This window comes from Haliotis cracherodii, unplaced genomic scaffold (genome assembly GCF_022045235.1).
Source record: "Haliotis cracherodii isolate W230 unplaced genomic scaffold, xgHalCrac1.p SCAF_3, whole genome shotgun sequence".
NCBI classification, from domain to species: Eukaryota; Metazoa; Mollusca; class Gastropoda; order Lepetellida; family Haliotidae; genus Haliotis; species Haliotis cracherodii.
In genome coordinates, this window is record NW_027266286.1 from 38419215 (window position 1) to 38437229 (window position 18015).

The following is an 18015-nucleotide window of genomic DNA, read 5'->3' on the forward strand; positions in this document are numbered from 1 at the left end:
CTGGGTCTGCTGAAAGCAGTATTGTATGAGCCAGTGATGTGTTGATGACATAATGTACAGGGTCTGCTGCAAGCAGTATTGTATGAGCCAGTGATGTGTTGATGACACAGTGTACTGGGTCTGCTGCAAGCAGTATTGTATGAGCCAGTGATGTGTTGGTGACATAATGTACTGGGTCTGCTGCAAGCAGTATTGTATGAGCCAGTGATGTGTTGATGACACAATGTACTGGGTCTGCTGCAAGCAGTATTGTATGAGCCAGTGATGTGTTGATGACATAATGTACTGGGTCTGCTGCAAGCAGTATTGTATGAGCCAGTGATGTGTTGGTGACATAATGTACAGGGTCTGCTGCAAGCAGTATTGTATTAGCCAGTGATGTGTTGATGACACAATGTACTGGGTCTGCTGCAAGCAGTATTGTATGAGCCAGTGATGTGTTGGTGACATAATGTACTGGGTCTGCTGCAAGCAGTATTGTATGAGCCAGTGATGTGTTGATGACACAATGTACTGGGTCTGCTGCAAGCAGTATTGTATGAGCCAGTGATGTGTTGATGACATAATGTACTGGGTCTGCTGCAAGGAGTATTGTATGAGCCAGTGATGTGTTGATGACACAATGTACTGGGTCTGCTTCAAGCAGTATTGTATGAGCCAGTGATGTGTTGGTGACATAATGTACTGGGTCTACTGCAAGCAGTATTGTATGAGCCAGTGATGTGTTGGTGACATAATGTACTGGGTCTCCTGCAAGCAGTATTGTATGAGCCAGTGATGTGTTGATGACACAATGTACTGGATTTGCTGAAAGCAGTATTGTATGAGCCAGTGATGTGTTGATGACATAATGTACAGGGTCTGTTGCAAGCAGTATTGTATGAGCCAGTGATGTGTTGATGACATAATGTACAGGGTCTGTGATGTGTTGATGACATAATGTACTGGGTCTGCTGAAAGCAGTATTGTATGAGCCAGTGATGTGTTGATGACATAATGTACTGGGTCTGCTGCAAGCAGTATTGTATGAGCCAGTGATGTGTTGGTGACATAATGTACTGGGTCTGCTGCAAGCAGTATTGTATTAGCCAGTGATGTGTTGATGACATAATGTTCTGGGTCTGCTGCAAGCAGTATTGTATGAGCCAGTGATGTGTTGATGACATAATGTACAGGGTCTGCTGCAAGCAGTATTGTATGAGCCAGTGATGTGTTGATGACACAATGTACTGGGTCTGCTGCAAGCAGTATTGTATGAGCCAGTGATGTGTTGGTGACATAATGTACTGGGTCTGCTGCAAGCAGTATTGTATGAGCCAGTGATGTGTTGATGACACAGTGTACTGGGTCTGCTGCAAGCAGTATTGTATGAGCCAGTGATGTGTTGATGACATAATGTACTGGGTCTGCTGCAAGCAGTATTGTATGAGCCAGTGATGTGTTGATGACATAATGTACAGGGTCTGCTTCAAGCAGTATTGTATGAGCCAGTGATGTGTTGATGACACAATGTACTGGGTCTGCTGCAAGCAGTATTGTATGAGCCAGTGATGTGTTGGTGACATAATGTACTGGGTCTGCTGCAAGCAGTATTGTATGAGCCAGTGATGTGTTGATGACACAATGTACTGGGTCTCCTGCAAGCAGTATTGTATGAGCCAGTGAGGTGTTGATGACATAATGTACTGGGTCTGCTGCAAGCAGTATTGTATGAGCCAGTGATGTGTTGATGACACAATGTACTGGGTCTGCTGCAAGCAGTATTGTATGAGCCAGTGATGTGTTGATGACATAATGTACTGGGTCTGCTGCAAGCAGTATTGTATGAGCCAGTGATGTGTTGGTGACATAATGTACTGGGTCTCCTGCAAGCAGTATTGTATGAGCCAGTGATTTGTTGATGACACAATGTACTGGGTCTGCTGAAAGCAGTATTGTATGAGCCAGTGATGTGTTGATGACATAATGTACAGGGTCTGTTGCAAGCAGTATTGTATGAGCCAGTGATGTGTTGATGACATAATGTACAGGGTCTGCTGCAAGCAGTATTGTATGAGCCAGTGATGTGTTGGTGACACAATGTACTGGGTCTGCTGCAAGCAGTATTGTATGAGCCAGTGATGTGTTGATGACATAATGTACTGGGTCTGCTGCAAGCAGTATTGTATGAGCCAGTGATGTGTTGGTAACATAGTGTACTGGGTCTCCTGCAAGCAGTATTGTATGAGCCAGTGATGTGTTGATGACATAATGTACAGGGTCTGCTGCAAGCAGTATTGTATTAGCCAGTGAGGTGTTGGTGACATAATGTACAGGGTCTGTGATGTGTTGATGACATAATGTACTGGGTCTGCTGAAAACAGTATTGTATGAGCCAGTGATGTGTTGATGACATAATGTACTGGGTCTGCTGCAAGCAGTATTGTATGAGCCAGTGATGTGTTGGTGACATAATGTACTGGGTCTGCTGCAAGCAGTATTGTATTAGCCAGTGATGTGTTGATGACATAATGTACTGGGTCTGCTGCAAGCAGTATTGTATGAGCCAGTGATGTGTTGGTGACATAGTGTACTGGGTCTCCTGCAAGCAGTATTGTATGAGCCGGTGATGTGTTGATGACATAATGTACTGGGTCTGCTGCAAGCAGTATTGTATGAGCCAGTGATGTGTTGATGACACAATGTACTGGGTCTGCTGCAAGCAGTATTGTATGAGCCAGTGATGTGTTGATGACATAATGTACAGGGTCTGCTGCAAGCAGTATTGTATGAGCCAGTGATGTGTTGATGACACAATGTACTGGGTCTGCTGCAAGCAGTATTGTATGAGCCAGTGATGTGTTGGTGACATAATGTACTGGGTCTGCTGCAAGCAGTATTGTATGAGCCAGTGATGTGTTGATGACACAATGTACTGGGTCTGCTGCAAGCAGTATTGTATGAGCCAGTGATGTGTTGATGACATAATGTACTGGGTCTGCTGCAAGCAGTATTGTATGAGCCAGTGATGTGTTGATGACATAATGTACAGGGTCTGCTGCAAGCAGTATTGTATGAGCCAGTGATGTGTTGATGACACAATGTACTGGGTCTGCTGCAAGCAGTATTGTATGAGCCAGTGATGTGTTGGTGACATAATGTACTGGGTCTCCTGCAAGCAGTATTGTATGAGCCAGTGATGTGTTGGTGACATAATGTACTGGGTCTCCTGCAAGCAGTATTGTATGAGCCAGTGATGTGTTGATGACACAATGTACTGGGTCTGCTGAAAGCAGTATTGTATGAGCCAGTGATGTGTTGATGACATAATGTACAGGGTCTGTTGCAAGCAGTATTGTATGAGCCAGTGAGGTGTTGGTGACATAATGTACTGGGTCTGCTGCAAGCAGTATTGTATGAGCCAGTGATGTGTTGGTGACATAATGTACTGGGTCTGCTGCAAGCAGTATTGTATGAGCCAGTGATGTGTTGATGACATAATGTACTGGGTCTGCTGCAAGCAGTATTGTATGAGCCAGTGATGTGTTGGTAACATAGTGTACTGGGTCTCCTGCAAGCAGTATTGTATGAGCCAGTGATGTGGTGATGACATAATGTACTGGGTCTGCTGCAAGCAGTATTGTATTAGCCAGTGATGTGTTGGTGACATAATGTACAGGGTCTGTGATGTGTTGATGACATAATGTACTGGGTCTGCTGAAAGCAGTATTGTATGAGCCAGTGATGTGTTGATGACATAATGTACTGGGTCTGCTGCAAGCAGTATTGTATGAGCCAGTGATGTGTTGGTGACATAATGTACTGGGTCTCCTGCAAGCAGTATTGTATTAGCCAGTGATGTGTTGATGACATAATGTACTGGGTCTGCTGCAAGCAGTATTGTATGAGCCAGTGATGTGTTGGTGACATAGTGTACTGGGTCTCCTGCAAGCAGTATTGTATGAGCCAGTGATGTGTTGATGACATAATGTACAGGGTCTGCTGCAAGCAGTATTGTATGAGCCAGTGATGTGTTGATGACATAATGTACAGGGTCTGTTGCAAGCAGTATTGTATTAGCCACTGAGGTGTTGGTGACATAATGTACAGGGTCTGTGATGTGTTGATGACATAATGTACTGGGTCTGCTGCAAGCAGTATTGTATGAGCCAGTGATGTGTTGATGACATAATGTACAGGGTCTGCTGCAAGCAGTATTGTATTAGCCAGTGAGGTGTTGGTGACATAATGTACAGGCTCTGTGATGTGTTGGTGACATAGTGCACTGGGTCTCCTGCAAGCAGTATTGTATGAGCCAGTGATGTGTTGATGACATAATGTACTGGGTCTGCTGCAAGCAGTATTGTATGAGCCAGTGATGTGTTGGTGACATAATGTACAGGGTCTGCTGCAAGCAGTATTGTATGAGCCAGTGATGTGTTGATGACATAATGTACAGGGTCTGCTGCAAGCAGTATTGTATGAGCCAGTGATGTGTTGATGACACAATGTACTGGGTCTGCTGCAAGCAGTATTGTATTAGCCAGTGATGTGTTGGTGACATAATGTACTGGGTCTGCTGCAAGCAGTATTGTATGAGCCAGTGATGTGTTGATGACATAATGTACAGGGTCTGCTGCAAGCAGTATTGTATGAGCCAGTGATGTGTTGATGACATAATGTATTTGGTCTGCTGCAAGCAGTATTGTATGAGCCAGTGATATGTTGATGACATAATGTACTGGGTCTGCTGCAAGCAGTATTGTATGAGCCAGTGATATGTTGATGACACAATGTACTGGGTCTGCTGCAAGCAGTATTGTATGAGCCAGTGATGTGTTGATGACACAATGTACTGGGTCTGCTGCAAGCAGTATTGTATTAGCCAGTGATGTGTTGATGACATAATGTACTGGGTCTGCTGCAAGCAGTATTGTATGAGCCAGTGATGTGTTGATGACACAATGTACTGGGTCTGCTGCAAGCAGTATTGTATTAGCCAGTGATGTGTTGGTGACATAATGTACTGGGTCTGCTGCAAGCAGTATTGTATGAGCCAGTGATGTGTTGATGACATAATGTACAGGGTCTGCTGCAAGCAGTATTGTATGAGCCAGTGATGTGTTGATGACATAATGTATTTGGTCAGCTGCAAGCAGTATTGTATGAGCCAGTGATATGTTGATGACATAATGTACTGGGTCTGCTGCAAGCAGTATTGTATGAGCCAGTGATATGTTGATGACACAATGTACTGGGTCTGCTGCAAGCGGGAGGGTAACTTTCTGATGACACATTCACACATAGCATTGTGTAGGAAGGTGTTTGTGGTGATGGATGTAGGTGTTTGTGGTTATGGTTATGGATATGGATGTATGTTGTGTTCTTGTCTGTGTTATTTCTTTTATGTAGATAGTATGACAAGTTGTCAGTGTAGCACTGCGGCATCAAAAGAAGCAACTGTTTGTACTGTGATGGATTTTTCTTGCTTTTTGTCTGTGCTGATTTGTGCATGTTAATGTTGGTGATTCTGATATGTTGTCACAATGGTGTTGTTCTTTCAGCACCACCAATTTCTAGGGCTGGTGAGTTACCTGGTGTCTCTATCCCAACCTTCAGCATGTTACTTTCCCCACCCTTCCCCCTATATATCACTGCAATACACTCCCTGTTAAGTGTGATGAGATGTATTGAAGCACTGTTTGATACATCGCTGTATCCTACAACCATGAAACAATCTGTTGTAATCACCCAGTGGTGACTCCATTCTTGTTGTGGAACTAAAATGGAAATCCATAGTCACAATTAATCAATATTGGCTGCAATGATGTTGCAAAAAGCACCACAGGCTAAATGTTAAAAATAACCATTAATTTTACTTTTCATGGCCATAGTGTGTACTCCTCAAAGAGGTAAAACAGTAAAGCCTTATCTTTTACCTGGGAGCCATCCTTGGTTGCTGTGACCAGTGCATGTGAACCACCAGGTTCCTAATTTCTCTCAGCTTTGGCTTGTGCTGTGCCGAAGTGTTTCCACTTTGCACACTTGACAAGTTTGTGCTCTGGCATTGTACCTTATGCATGGATGTTTTGCCACCAGGACCATCATTTCATTCCCTCTGAAGGATGAAGAGCTACACCCCTTATGTTTGTCTTGTTGCCAGGCAGGCTACATGCTTATGTGTGGGCTGAGATGAAGCTACATGGGTGGAGCATGAGGAGTATGTCTCTGCAGCTGCTTCAGGAAAGAGCAGTACTCAGCATGCAGGGTAGAGAGGGGGGAATACAAATTGTTTGTCCTCTCATTCTTTCGAGACACCAGCTAAATCATTAAGGTTGTGGGGCTCACTTCATCTCCCCACATATGTTATCATGAGGTGTTGAGTGTGCCTCTGCTGCTGCCTGTCTCCACAGCCATGGTGCCCCTCCTCCCATGGAGATTGAGCGTGTAACACCATAATCAGTCTCTTCTTAGATTATTGGTTGGACAAGAACTTGCTCCCCTGAACCCCTCAACATTGGTACAATGTGTGAAGGCCATTTCCGGTGTTCCCCACCGTGATGTTGCTGGAATATTGCTGAAAGCGGCGTAATACCATACTCACTCACTCCCCTGAACCCTGTAATGTTGATGTTCGAAAATCCTCTCGATCTTGGCATTCCTTCACTGGTACCCAATTTAGGGTCCTGCCTATTTGGCTCCCCTGTACCTGGACTCGACCCGGTGTCTCTGGTCTTTAGACCTTGTTCACACCTTTGGCAGGCTCCGGGTTTCCTGACATGGACTTTTCCTACTTTATTTTGGCTCAACTCAGCTATTGAGGTCCTGGGAATACCTGCCAAAGATGGCCATTTCAGGTACCTCCAGCTGAAAGCTAAGCTTTTGCCGTTTGACCTCTGTGAGGAGTACATTATAGAGTTTTGTCATTGATTGAGCAAGTTGAGATAACTCAATGGTATTGTAATATTTAAGGGAATTATACCATGAATTTGGAAATACCCAATTCAAATTGGTCAATCAGAGGTTTAAAATCACAATAAGTACCTCTGATTGCAACATGATTTGATTATTTGATTTGACCTGGCTAAAAGATGTAAAACAGTGTTTATTGTCACTTTCACAAGCACCAGCATGTCTGGCGCAAATATCCAGCAAGACAGGTGTTAATTAAGTTTCATGTATAAAACCACCTTTTTTTCACTCCTGTATATACTCATTTATATGGTGGCATCTGCTCCTGCATGAGCCTACTGCCCCAACTCACCAGAACACACTGGTGTACTGTATAGTGGTCAATTTTAGTGAGTATGTGTAACAAATACTATATACCTTGAAATTAATGTGTCTCCAAATTATTACGACTGCTGACCTCTAGCCAAAAATGCAACTCAATATCAATGCAACTCCATCAAACCCCCTCCCCAGTGATACATATCCTTACCTTTAATCCAACCTTTACCTTAATCCAATCAAACAGCAAATAGCACTGCTTATTAGCACTGAGTAGAGCACTTCTGTAAAAACAATAAACAGTGTTTTTCTAAAAAACAACACAGTTTAAATGTGTATTCTGTTGACTGGCATGAAGGAAGTTCAAAGACAATAAAATAATTGAACCAACAAGAGTTCACTAATTGGTATGCAGAGGTGTCAACAAGCTTGAAGGCAAATGACAGGACAAAGGCTATAGATCTGAGTGTGATGATGCCTATCTGTGCGAATTGGGTCATGTCAGCCTTTCACAAAGTGTTGCATGGGTGGCATCTGTCTGGACAGCTGGAGTGTTCAGTGATGCCTAGTTTGACACAAGTGGGTAGAACTCTTGACCCCAGCAGTGATAGCTCACCGATGCCTATTGTGTAATTCCTATTTCTATTCTTTGAATGACATTGTTATATACTTGTTACAACTGCTGCTCAATAAACCGTGTTTGTGTTTATATTCAAGCTGGTATTTCCACTATCCAAAGTGTTTAGTGACTCCCTCTTATTGTTGATAGTAATATTGGAGACATAAATGCGAAGTTTAATAAATGCGAACATTAAATTCACGCTCGCATTAATTTCAAGGTTTACAGTATTATCTGGTGTTTGGTGGAGTATTGAACAACTGGTTTGTGATAAACAAAGTCTTGTATAAGCAATTGTGAAGAAAGGTTGGGCAGACAGGGTGATGGTCATGTGCATGTAAATTTTACTGATATTGCAAGAGATGCTGCATGTGTATGTATGCTAGATAAAAACATTATTATGTAGACCCCTGTAGACACTGTCTTCTTATGGCTTAAACTGTCTTCACATATGTTAAATGTAGAACATACACTGTCTTTACATTGATTTATGTTGCATATACTGTCCTCACCTGGGATATATGTAGCACACACACTGTCTTCCCGTGGGATATGTGTAGAACATACTGTCCTCACATGTGATATTTGTAGCACATACACTGTCTTCACATGGGATATATGTAGCACATACACTGTCTTACCGTGGGATATGTGTAGAACATACTGTCCTCACATGTGATATTTGTAGCACTTACACTGTCTTCACATGGGATATATGTAGCACATACACTGTCTTCACATGGGATATATGTAGCACATATACTGTCTTCCCGTGGGATATGTGTAGCACATACACTGTCCTCACACGGCTATATATAGCACATACACTGTCCTCACATGGGATATATGTAGCACATACACTGTCTTCCTGTTGGATAAATGTAGAACATACTGTCCTCACATGTGATATATGTGGCACATACACTGTCTTCACATGGGATATATGTAGCACATACACTGTCTGCACATGGGATATATGTAGTATGTCACATGTCATTAGATTAGGTGATGTTTGCATGAAATCAAAATCTGTAGGACAGCTGGCAGAACATACAACAACATCTACAGTCTTCAGGCACAATCGGAATATGTCCCTTCAGTTTGGGGATCTCATTGTAAATGCTGAATAATACTTAAGCCTGGTTCTTGACTTTGTTGTGTCTATAATGTATTGTTGACACAGTACGTAGTAAAATTGTTGCCTTAATTGATCCTTTTACCTTGTCTTTTGTGCAATCTGCAATATCTAGGAATGAGAGAATAACTGTGACCATTTATTGTCTGCCAGCTGAGAGTATGTCTATGGCACCAGCACGCCAGGCCAGTTCCCAGGCGAAGGCAGAACAACGCTACTTCCGGATCCCTTTCTCTCGCCCAGCAGACGAGTACAGAGATGGAGGTGTGGAGAAGAAACATGGCTTCTGGTTTGCCCACTTTGATGGTCAGTGGATAGCCAGACAGATGGAGTGTTACCCTGGGAAACAGCCAGTTCTCTTTCTGGCAGGTAGGTGATCTCAGCAGACTGTCAGAGAATAGTGAGTACTTCTGGTGACTCTGTCTAAGCATTAAATCAGTGATCTGTGTACTGGTTATTGTTGAGTGCAGTTTCATGATTCAGGCAGCAATAAGTCATCTATTTCACGGCAGCCTGTTATTAAACAGTGACTCACAGCATGGGCATTGATCCATGCCCTTGAGGCACAATGACATGCATTCCACCAATTTACACATCGTAACACCATCTGTTTTGAAAATTATTTTTTCCTGAATGATGCTGGTTACAGTGTTTACAAAATTCTTACCTGATCTTACCTGGTTGCCATGGCACCATTATTGAAAATGTCATCAGTTTTCATGTATCTTAGTGAAATTTGATATGACTTACAACAACAAATTATGTTTTCCTGTATCAAATCGATATTGCCATTGGTCATGTAGTACTCTCAAGTTATTCTGTGAGGAAGTCTGTTTAGTAGAGATCTCTGTTATATCTGTTGTATATCCTTTTTCACCCTTGTATGACTCTACTGATCATAATATTCAAGATTTTAGATGAGCTACTATTGTATTGTTGCATCTTCCTGATAACTGTAGGATTTGAAAGGCATTAAGAAGTGATACACATAAGGAAAAGAATATATATATGTCAACTTCTTTATTATGAGGAACACAATTTTTCGGAGTATATCCTTACTCCTTCATCATATACTGAGAAACATTGTGTTCCTCATAATATAGAAGTTGACATCCATATATTCTTTTCCTTTTGTAGTGTAGGTGTTCCTGATTTTACAGCTACTCAAGTTTCTATGAGGAATAAAAAATCAAAGTCCTTTTCTTTTCATTTTATTTGGTCAGTTTATAAATGGTGGATAAACTTTTATTCAGAAATAACTAAACATGGTTACAATGTATTTGTTATATGATGGCTGTGTATGACACTGCCTGCTGTCTGGAGCTACCAGAGCAATGGTACACTGACTGTTGACTTTCCCCTGCAGGTGTGGATGACATGCAGATGTGTGAACTGAGCCTACAGGAAACTGGTTTAACCAATCGGAAGGGAGCTGAAATTTTGGAGAATGAGTTTGAGGAGGAGTGGAGCAAATTTGATGGTGGAGCTATTCTAAAGAAGAATTCCCAGAGAGTCTCCTCAAAATACCTGCAAAAGAAACTAGGCATTACTAAATAATTATTTTAATTAGTTCAGTGCATATCAGATGTAGAGTATTTATAACATGGTGAAAGAGCATATTTGTATATGAGGCTTGATTTACTGAGAACAGACACAGATTACTAATCCATATTACTGTCCAGTGACCTTCAGAAACAATTGATCAAGGATGACATTTCTCCTGAGAATCAGGTGGCAGTGAGAACTTGACAAAGAGAAACCCAACACATCTTAGTTCAGTTTTGACATACAGGAAGAACAAGTGCTGTTTAAGAAGTAGAGTGACTGTTATACACCTCTAGTTTGGTATGTGCTTGTTTATTTGGTATGAGGGAACATTTGATGGTTGGTAGACTACATTTATTGGTCAATTAACATTGAGCCTCTCTTTGATTATGTAGGCAATTTTGTTAAATGTTATTGAAACATACTGAATTCAAATCTTTACACCAGCCTTTTTTTGTGAAACCAATCTTTAATACTGTCAAAGATTTATTATTGTTAAGTGTGTTTTAGAATGTAAGTATTGACTATAGCATGTTTTATTTGTACTTAGTTGTGTTCAGGTAGAAGGTAGGCTGCTGGCATGCCCTGTTGTTATGTTTAGTTTATGGCATCAGAACAGATTACCAGTTTAGTTCCAGTGCAGGTCGGGAGGATTACTGATTAATTAGACTTAGACAATACAAACAAATGTTTACATGTTAATAACATGTTGTGTGGCATAACATCTACAGGAGACAGTACTGTTGGAGACTTAAGACTTCATGGCCAACATGTTGTGGGGTGTTGACATCACATGCCTCCAGTGGCCAACATGTTGTGGGGTGGTAACATCACATACCTCCTGTGGCCAACATGTTGTGGGGTGGTGACATCACATGCCTCCTGTGGCCAACATGTTGTGGGGTGGTGACATCACATGCCTCCTGTGGCCAACATGGTGCTGAGTGGTGACATCACATGCCTCCTGTGGCCAACATGGTGCTGAGTGGTGACATCACATGCCTCCTGTGGCCAACATGTTGTGACCAGGTTGTGGGAGAATGTTTTCAAGGAATTGCATTTGAAACTTCCCTTATACAAATAATTATCTTGTGAAGTTGTGTAGTTTGTTATGTCGTAACTTTTATTTATTGTTTAAAATGCTTGATTACGTTGTCGATTTATGTCCTACTGTCTCTTGAAATGAAAATCCATCAAGCATTCTTATATTGTGATTCCACAGTGTTCTCTACATTTGATGACATGTCCCTGCCTCAGTAGGCTCAATGTTGTGGTCTTCATGTGATTGTTACTAGTATGAAATAATTCAAGTGTCAACCATCTCTATGATGACTGGCAGAATTACACCAGCTATTTTTATTATTGTTTCACCTTATCGGAACACCATCTGTTCTGAATAACATCACATATTTACATTTCAGTCCTCTTTTATCCCTTTATCCCTTTATCCCGTGATCACACCAACAATTAGGATATATTTTTAGATGTTTTTATGGAGTACAAGTGATACTGCAATCATTCCTGGCACATGGTGACTGTCATGTTTTCCTGGAGTACCACAAGTTGTGGGTTATATACAAGCCAGAGGATAAGTGTACTGCACTGTGCCTGTCCCACAGATCCCTCCATACTCTGTGCTATGCAGTTGTCTGTACACCAACAGGGAACATGTTGACTTGTTAACAGATTAATATTTGTTTGTTCATGTACAAGAGTGAATATAAGTACTGTTATTTGGTCTGTTTGTGTCTGAAGTGAAGTGTGTTGATGTTTTGTGTTGATCCATTGAGACCCTAAATATTGCATTCCCCCGAGGGCAGTTTTATGTTCTGGTCATCCAACCTGACACTGGCTTTTGTGCTCCGTGGAGCTGATCTGGTAAATTAAGTAAAAGCACAAATGATATTCTATAAGAAAATGTGGATGAGAAAGGTGAAGATGTTTCTGAGGTCGCCCACCAGTAAAGTAAGGTATATCATTGCAACATTACAATTTCAGGTTAATTGACTTCCTAAATATTATGCCTTCTCTTAAAAAAAGATAGTGCTTGTTATAGGATGAAGTGTTCATCTGATCTGAATCCTCCATTCATTGTAGCATCTGCTAGATCCCATAACAAATATCCTAATTCTGATGATTTTTAGAAAAGATTATTAGAAGCAATCCTAATGAACCATTTATGAGTAGAATAAATGAAGAATGCTGTGGGGCAGGTGTCACATGAAGCTACAGCTTGGTCAGATGAAACCTCATGTAAGCTGAACCTATGCCGCTGGTAATTCAGGCCACCCAGTGTATCTTCACATCTGGTCATGACAAGCTTGTGGGCCTACAAGCCTCACTTGTGACACATACATATGGCATGTGCTTACTGTTAATAATTGGGATACCAATGGTCTGGGTCACAGTTTACAATCCCACCTATTTATCTATATTTTACCCCTTTTTTTTTCTTCATGGCTTTTGCAGAATCCTACGTACACATGCATACCGATATCCTATGGTTAAATGGTATATAGCCAACAGCTGAAAGTCAATTGTTTGTGGTTGGGGGAACTTCAGATTCGGACACAAAGCTTACTTATGAAACTGTTCAAAATGAAACATGAAGTGTTTTGTTGGGCCAGCTCTGTGAATGTATGCACAATTTGGTCATGTTTACAGCACCATCACTTATTGTTGGCCATGTCACTCAGTCTATTCTAAGCTTCTCTGTATTGTGTGTAATGAATAAAGAGGATTGACACCAAATGTTTCAATGTTTTTGTTCGACAGATCCTGAAACAGAAATAATTAACTTATGGATTTTAACTTTTGTTTCAATGTGAACTTGATGTTACACATGGGTCACTCTTGACCTTTTCAGACCTGTGTCCTGCCATAATGATGAAAGATACCAAGTTTCATTAACTAACAGAAAATCCTTGAATTAGTCAGGAAAGTTTTTGACTTGCAGGACTACCTTACAACTTGACATATCAATGTGCAAATATTATTTCCTAGGGTTGTAAAGGTGACACATAATCTGATTGTGTGTCATTACAAGGGAGATGTGTACCAAGTTGCATTGATGTACAGTACATACTTTTTGAATTATCAGGCCTCCAGGATGATCTTGAATACCTATGACATGTGTCAAACATTTCCCAGGTTATAAAGGAGATATGACACTAGTATCCATGGAGTGTCTATTATGTATATGTGGCTACTTACATATTGCCTATTGAATGTGCTCAATTCAACATTCAGGGAATTGCATGAAGAAAGCCATGATTGTAATGTAAGCAATTGGTTGCTTTGATGTGAGGTTGGTTTTACACCGCTTTTAGCAATATCACAAGCATGGACACCAGAAATGGGCAATAAAACCCTGGTCTTCGGCATGACGAGCAAATGCTCTAACCATGAGGCTACACAACCGCCTCTTATTGCTTTCTAACAATAATAATCATGACAGCAAACAAATGATAAGCATTGGGAATTCACTCTGACAGGTTGCTAATGATCTCAACAAACCAAGGTGTGATTTCAGTGTGGAAGATCCCTGTACTGCTAAAAGTTTACCTCAACCCCATTCTTGATAGACACAATTTTTTTATGGATAACAACTTCTTTAATACTGTAAAAAGCGACGTTTCGGTATAGATCCTTATACCGTTGTCAAGCAAGACTGAATGAGGGACATAGTGCAGAATATATATAGCAAGTGGAGGATTAACAGTAACGACAAGGGCATACATGAGTGGGATAACATAGGTAGGTGTGACAACAAAGGGAAGTTGTTATCCATAAAAAAATTGTGTCTATCTTGTCATCCGCCAACTTCTAAGTAATGCCTATCAAACAAGTTAACCCCATTCTTCATTTCTGGGATGAACTTGAAAGTCATGTGAGCCAACATCTTGTAGTATCTTTCAATCTGGACTGTCTGTTTGCAGCATTGCTAGACACAAGCCATTGATTAGTAACCTCATCCAGAGCATGGTCAGACAATTTGACATGACAACACATAGACATTAATTACATTGTAAAAACAGTACGTTTATTACATTACTGACATGTTCCACAACAAAAACTGCAATTGCTACATGGCAACACAGTATCTGAGGCTAAGAGTTGCTGTTAATACTCTCTTCTTCCTTGTAGCACTTGGCCATAATGAACCTGTCCCTCATCAGTTTAAATAATGTATAGTAGTTACAGAACAGAATGAGAGCCAGGCAGATGATGTGACTCCACTCCATGCACTGCAGCAAGCGGAAAAACTGATATGCCACCAACAACCAGGCCAAGATTAGCAACCAGTTGATAACCCGAAGTGGCTTGTGAAACAGGAACTGCAAAATTAAAAGAAAATATGAAAAAAAGACACTCGGTAATGTAGCATTGTTTGTAGTACTCAGCACATATCCAATATAACTACATGTGTGCTTTGTAAGCATTTTCATAAACTACTGAACACTTGTCTTGAATCATATTGTTCTTACAAAGGGGCCCATGTTTCACAAGGCATAATTATGGTAATAAACATATATATTCCAACAATTGAAAGAAAATATTCCACTTACATAAAATCTGCCATGCATGCTGTTTCCTGGTTCAGCTGTGACATTTATACCTTCAGCTTTAAACAAACCCCTGACATGTTTGACTAGAGCACCTTGTGGCCACACCTGCAGCTCCGACCACCTGAAACAAAAGACATACAGGGGCTACTGAGTGAGATCAGACACACAGGGACTGTACACCGACAACAGACATACAGGGAATGTACACTGACAGCAGACATGCAGGGTGTATCCAGTGACACCATACATACAGGGTGTATCCAGTGACAGCAGCCATACAGTGTGTATCCAGTGACAGCAGCCATACAGTGTGTATCCAGTGACAGCAGCCATACAGTGTGTATCCAGTGACAGCAGCCATACAGGGTGTATCCAGTGACACCAGACATACAGTGTGTATCCAGTGACAGCAGCCATACAGAGTGTATCAAGTGACACCAGACATACAGGGTGTATCAAGTGACACCAGACATACAGGGTGTATCAAGTGACACCAGACATACAGGGTGTATCAAGTGACACCAGACATACAGTGTGTATCCAGTGACACCAGGCATACAGGGTGTATCAAGTGACACCAGACATACAGTGTGTAACCAGTGACACCAGACATACAGGGTGTATCAAGTGGCACCAGACATACAGTGTGTATCCAGTGACACCAGACATACAGTGTGAAACCAGTGACACCAGACATACAGGGTGTAACCAGTGACACCAGACATACAGTGTGACACCAGACATACAGGGTGTATCCAGCGACACCAGACATACAGGGTGTATCAAGTGACACCAGACATACAGGGTGTATCAAGTGACATCAGACATACAGGGTGTATCAAGTGACACCAGACATACAGTGTGTTTACAGTGACACCAGACAAACAGGTTGTATCAAGTGACACCAGACAAACAGGCTGTATCAAGTGACACCAGACATACAGGGAGTATCAAGTGACACCAGACATACAGTGTGTATCCAGTGACACCAGACATACAGGGTGTATCCAGTGACACCAGACATACAGGGACTACACAGTGACACCAGACATACAGTGTGTATCCAGTGACACCAGACATACAGTTTGTATCCACTGACATCAGATGTACAGGGACTACACAGTGACAACACATACAGGGACTATAAAGTGACATAAGACATACAGGGTGTATCCAGTGACACCAGACATACAAGGGACTACACAGTGACAGCAGACACATAACAACACATACATGGACTATAAAGTGACATAAGACATACAGGGTGTATCCAGTGACAGCAGACATACATGGACTACACAGTGACAGCAGACATACAGGGACTACACAGTGACAGCAGGCATACAGGGACTACACAGTGACAGCAGACATACAGGGACTACACAGTGACAGCAGACATACAGGGACTACACAGTGACAGCAGACATACAGGGACTACACAGTGACAGCAGGCATACAGGGACTACACAGTGACAGCAGTCATACAGGGACTACACAGTGACAGCAGGCATACAGGGACTACACAGTGACAGCAGACATACAGGGACTACACAGTGACAGCAGACATACAGGGACTACACAGTGACAGCAGGCATACAGGGACTACACAGTGACAGCAGGCATACAGGGACTACACAGTGACAGCAGACATACAGGGACTACACAGTGACAGCAGACATACAGGGACTACACAGTGACAGCAGACATACATGGACTACACAGTGACAACAGACATACAGGGACTACACAGTGACAGCAGACATACTGGGACTACACAGTGACAGCAGGCATACAGGGACTACACAGTGACAGCAGACATACAGGGACTACACAGTGACAGCAGACATGCAGGGACTACACAGTGACAGCAGGCATACAGGGACTACACAGTGACAGCAGACATACAAAGGCTACACAGTGACAGCAGACACTACTCTATATGTATTCTAAGATGTCTATACCAGTGACACCCGACATACAGGGTGTATCCAGTGACACCAGACATACAGTGTGTATCCAGTGACACCAGACATACAGTGTGTATCCAGTGACACCAGACATACAGGGTGTATCCAGTGACACCAGACATACAGGGTGTATCAAGTGACACCAGACATACAGTGTGTATCCAGTGACACCAGACATGCAGTGTGTATCCAGTGACCCCAGACATACAGGGTGTATCCAGTGACGCCAGACATACAGGGTGTATCAAGTGACACCAGACATACAGGGTGTATCAAGTGACACCAGACATACAGAGACTACACAGTGACAGCAGACATACAGGGACTACACAGTGACAGCAGGCAAACAGGGACTACACAGTGACAGCAGACATACAGGGACTACACAGTGACAGCAGACATACAGGGACTACACAGTGACAGCAGACATACAAATGCTACACAGTGACAGCAGACATACAGGGACTACACAGTGACAGCAGACATACAGGAACTACACAGTGACAGCTGACATACAGGGACTACACAGTGACAGCAGGCAAACAGGGACTACACAGTGACAGCAGACATACAGGGACTACACAGTGACAGCAGACATATAGGGACTACACAGTGACACCAGACATACAGGGTGTATCAAGTGACACCAGACATACAGTGTGTATCCAGTGACACCAGACATGCAGTGTGTATCCAGTGACACCAGACATACAGGGTGTATCCAGTGACGCCAGACATACAGGGTGTATCAAGTGACACCAGACATACAGGGTGTATCAAGTGACAGCAGACATACAGAGACTACACAGTGACAGCAGACATACAGGGACTACACAGTGACAGCAGACATACAGGGACTACACAGTGACAGCAGACATACAAATGCTACACAGTGACAGCAGACATACATGGACTACACAGTGACAGCAGGCAAACAGGGACTACACAGTGACAGCAGGCAAACAGGGACTA

At 42.2% G+C, this 18015-nt stretch overlaps 2 protein-coding genes across 8 annotated transcripts in view; one reads left to right on the plus strand and one right to left on the minus strand.

Moving 5' to 3' along the window:
* LOC139474818 (unconventional myosin-VI-like) overlaps positions 1 to 13250 on the plus strand; it is a 126172-nt gene extending 112922 nt beyond the window's left edge. For 4 of the 5 annotated variants that reach the window (XM_071257944.1, XM_071257943.1, XM_071257947.1 and 1 more), the window contains 3 exons: positions 5544 to 5564; positions 9117 to 9332; positions 10330 to 13250. In XM_071257944.1, the coding sequence (XP_071114045.1) occupies positions 5544 to 5564; positions 9117 to 9332; positions 10330 to 10520 (428 nt within the window). In that variant the 3' untranslated portion in view covers positions 10521 to 13250. The remainder of the gene's footprint in view (positions 1 to 5543; positions 5565 to 9116; positions 9333 to 10329) is intronic. The other variant, XM_071257946.1, reaches the window with a different exon arrangement.
* Positions 13251 to 14553: 1303 nt separating this feature from the next.
* LOC139473644 (transmembrane protein 39A-like) overlaps positions 14554 to 18015 on the minus strand; it is a 94765-nt gene continuing 91303 nt past the window's right edge. For all 3 annotated transcript variants that reach the window (XM_071256323.1, XM_071256324.1, XM_071256322.1), the window contains 2 exons: positions 15077 to 15197; positions 14554 to 14845 (listed from right to left, as the gene is read on the minus strand). In XM_071256323.1, coding sequence (XP_071112424.1) covers positions 14618 to 14845; positions 15077 to 15197 — 349 coding nt within the window. In that variant the 3' untranslated portion in view covers positions 14554 to 14617. The remainder of the gene's footprint in view (positions 14846 to 15076; positions 15198 to 18015) is intronic.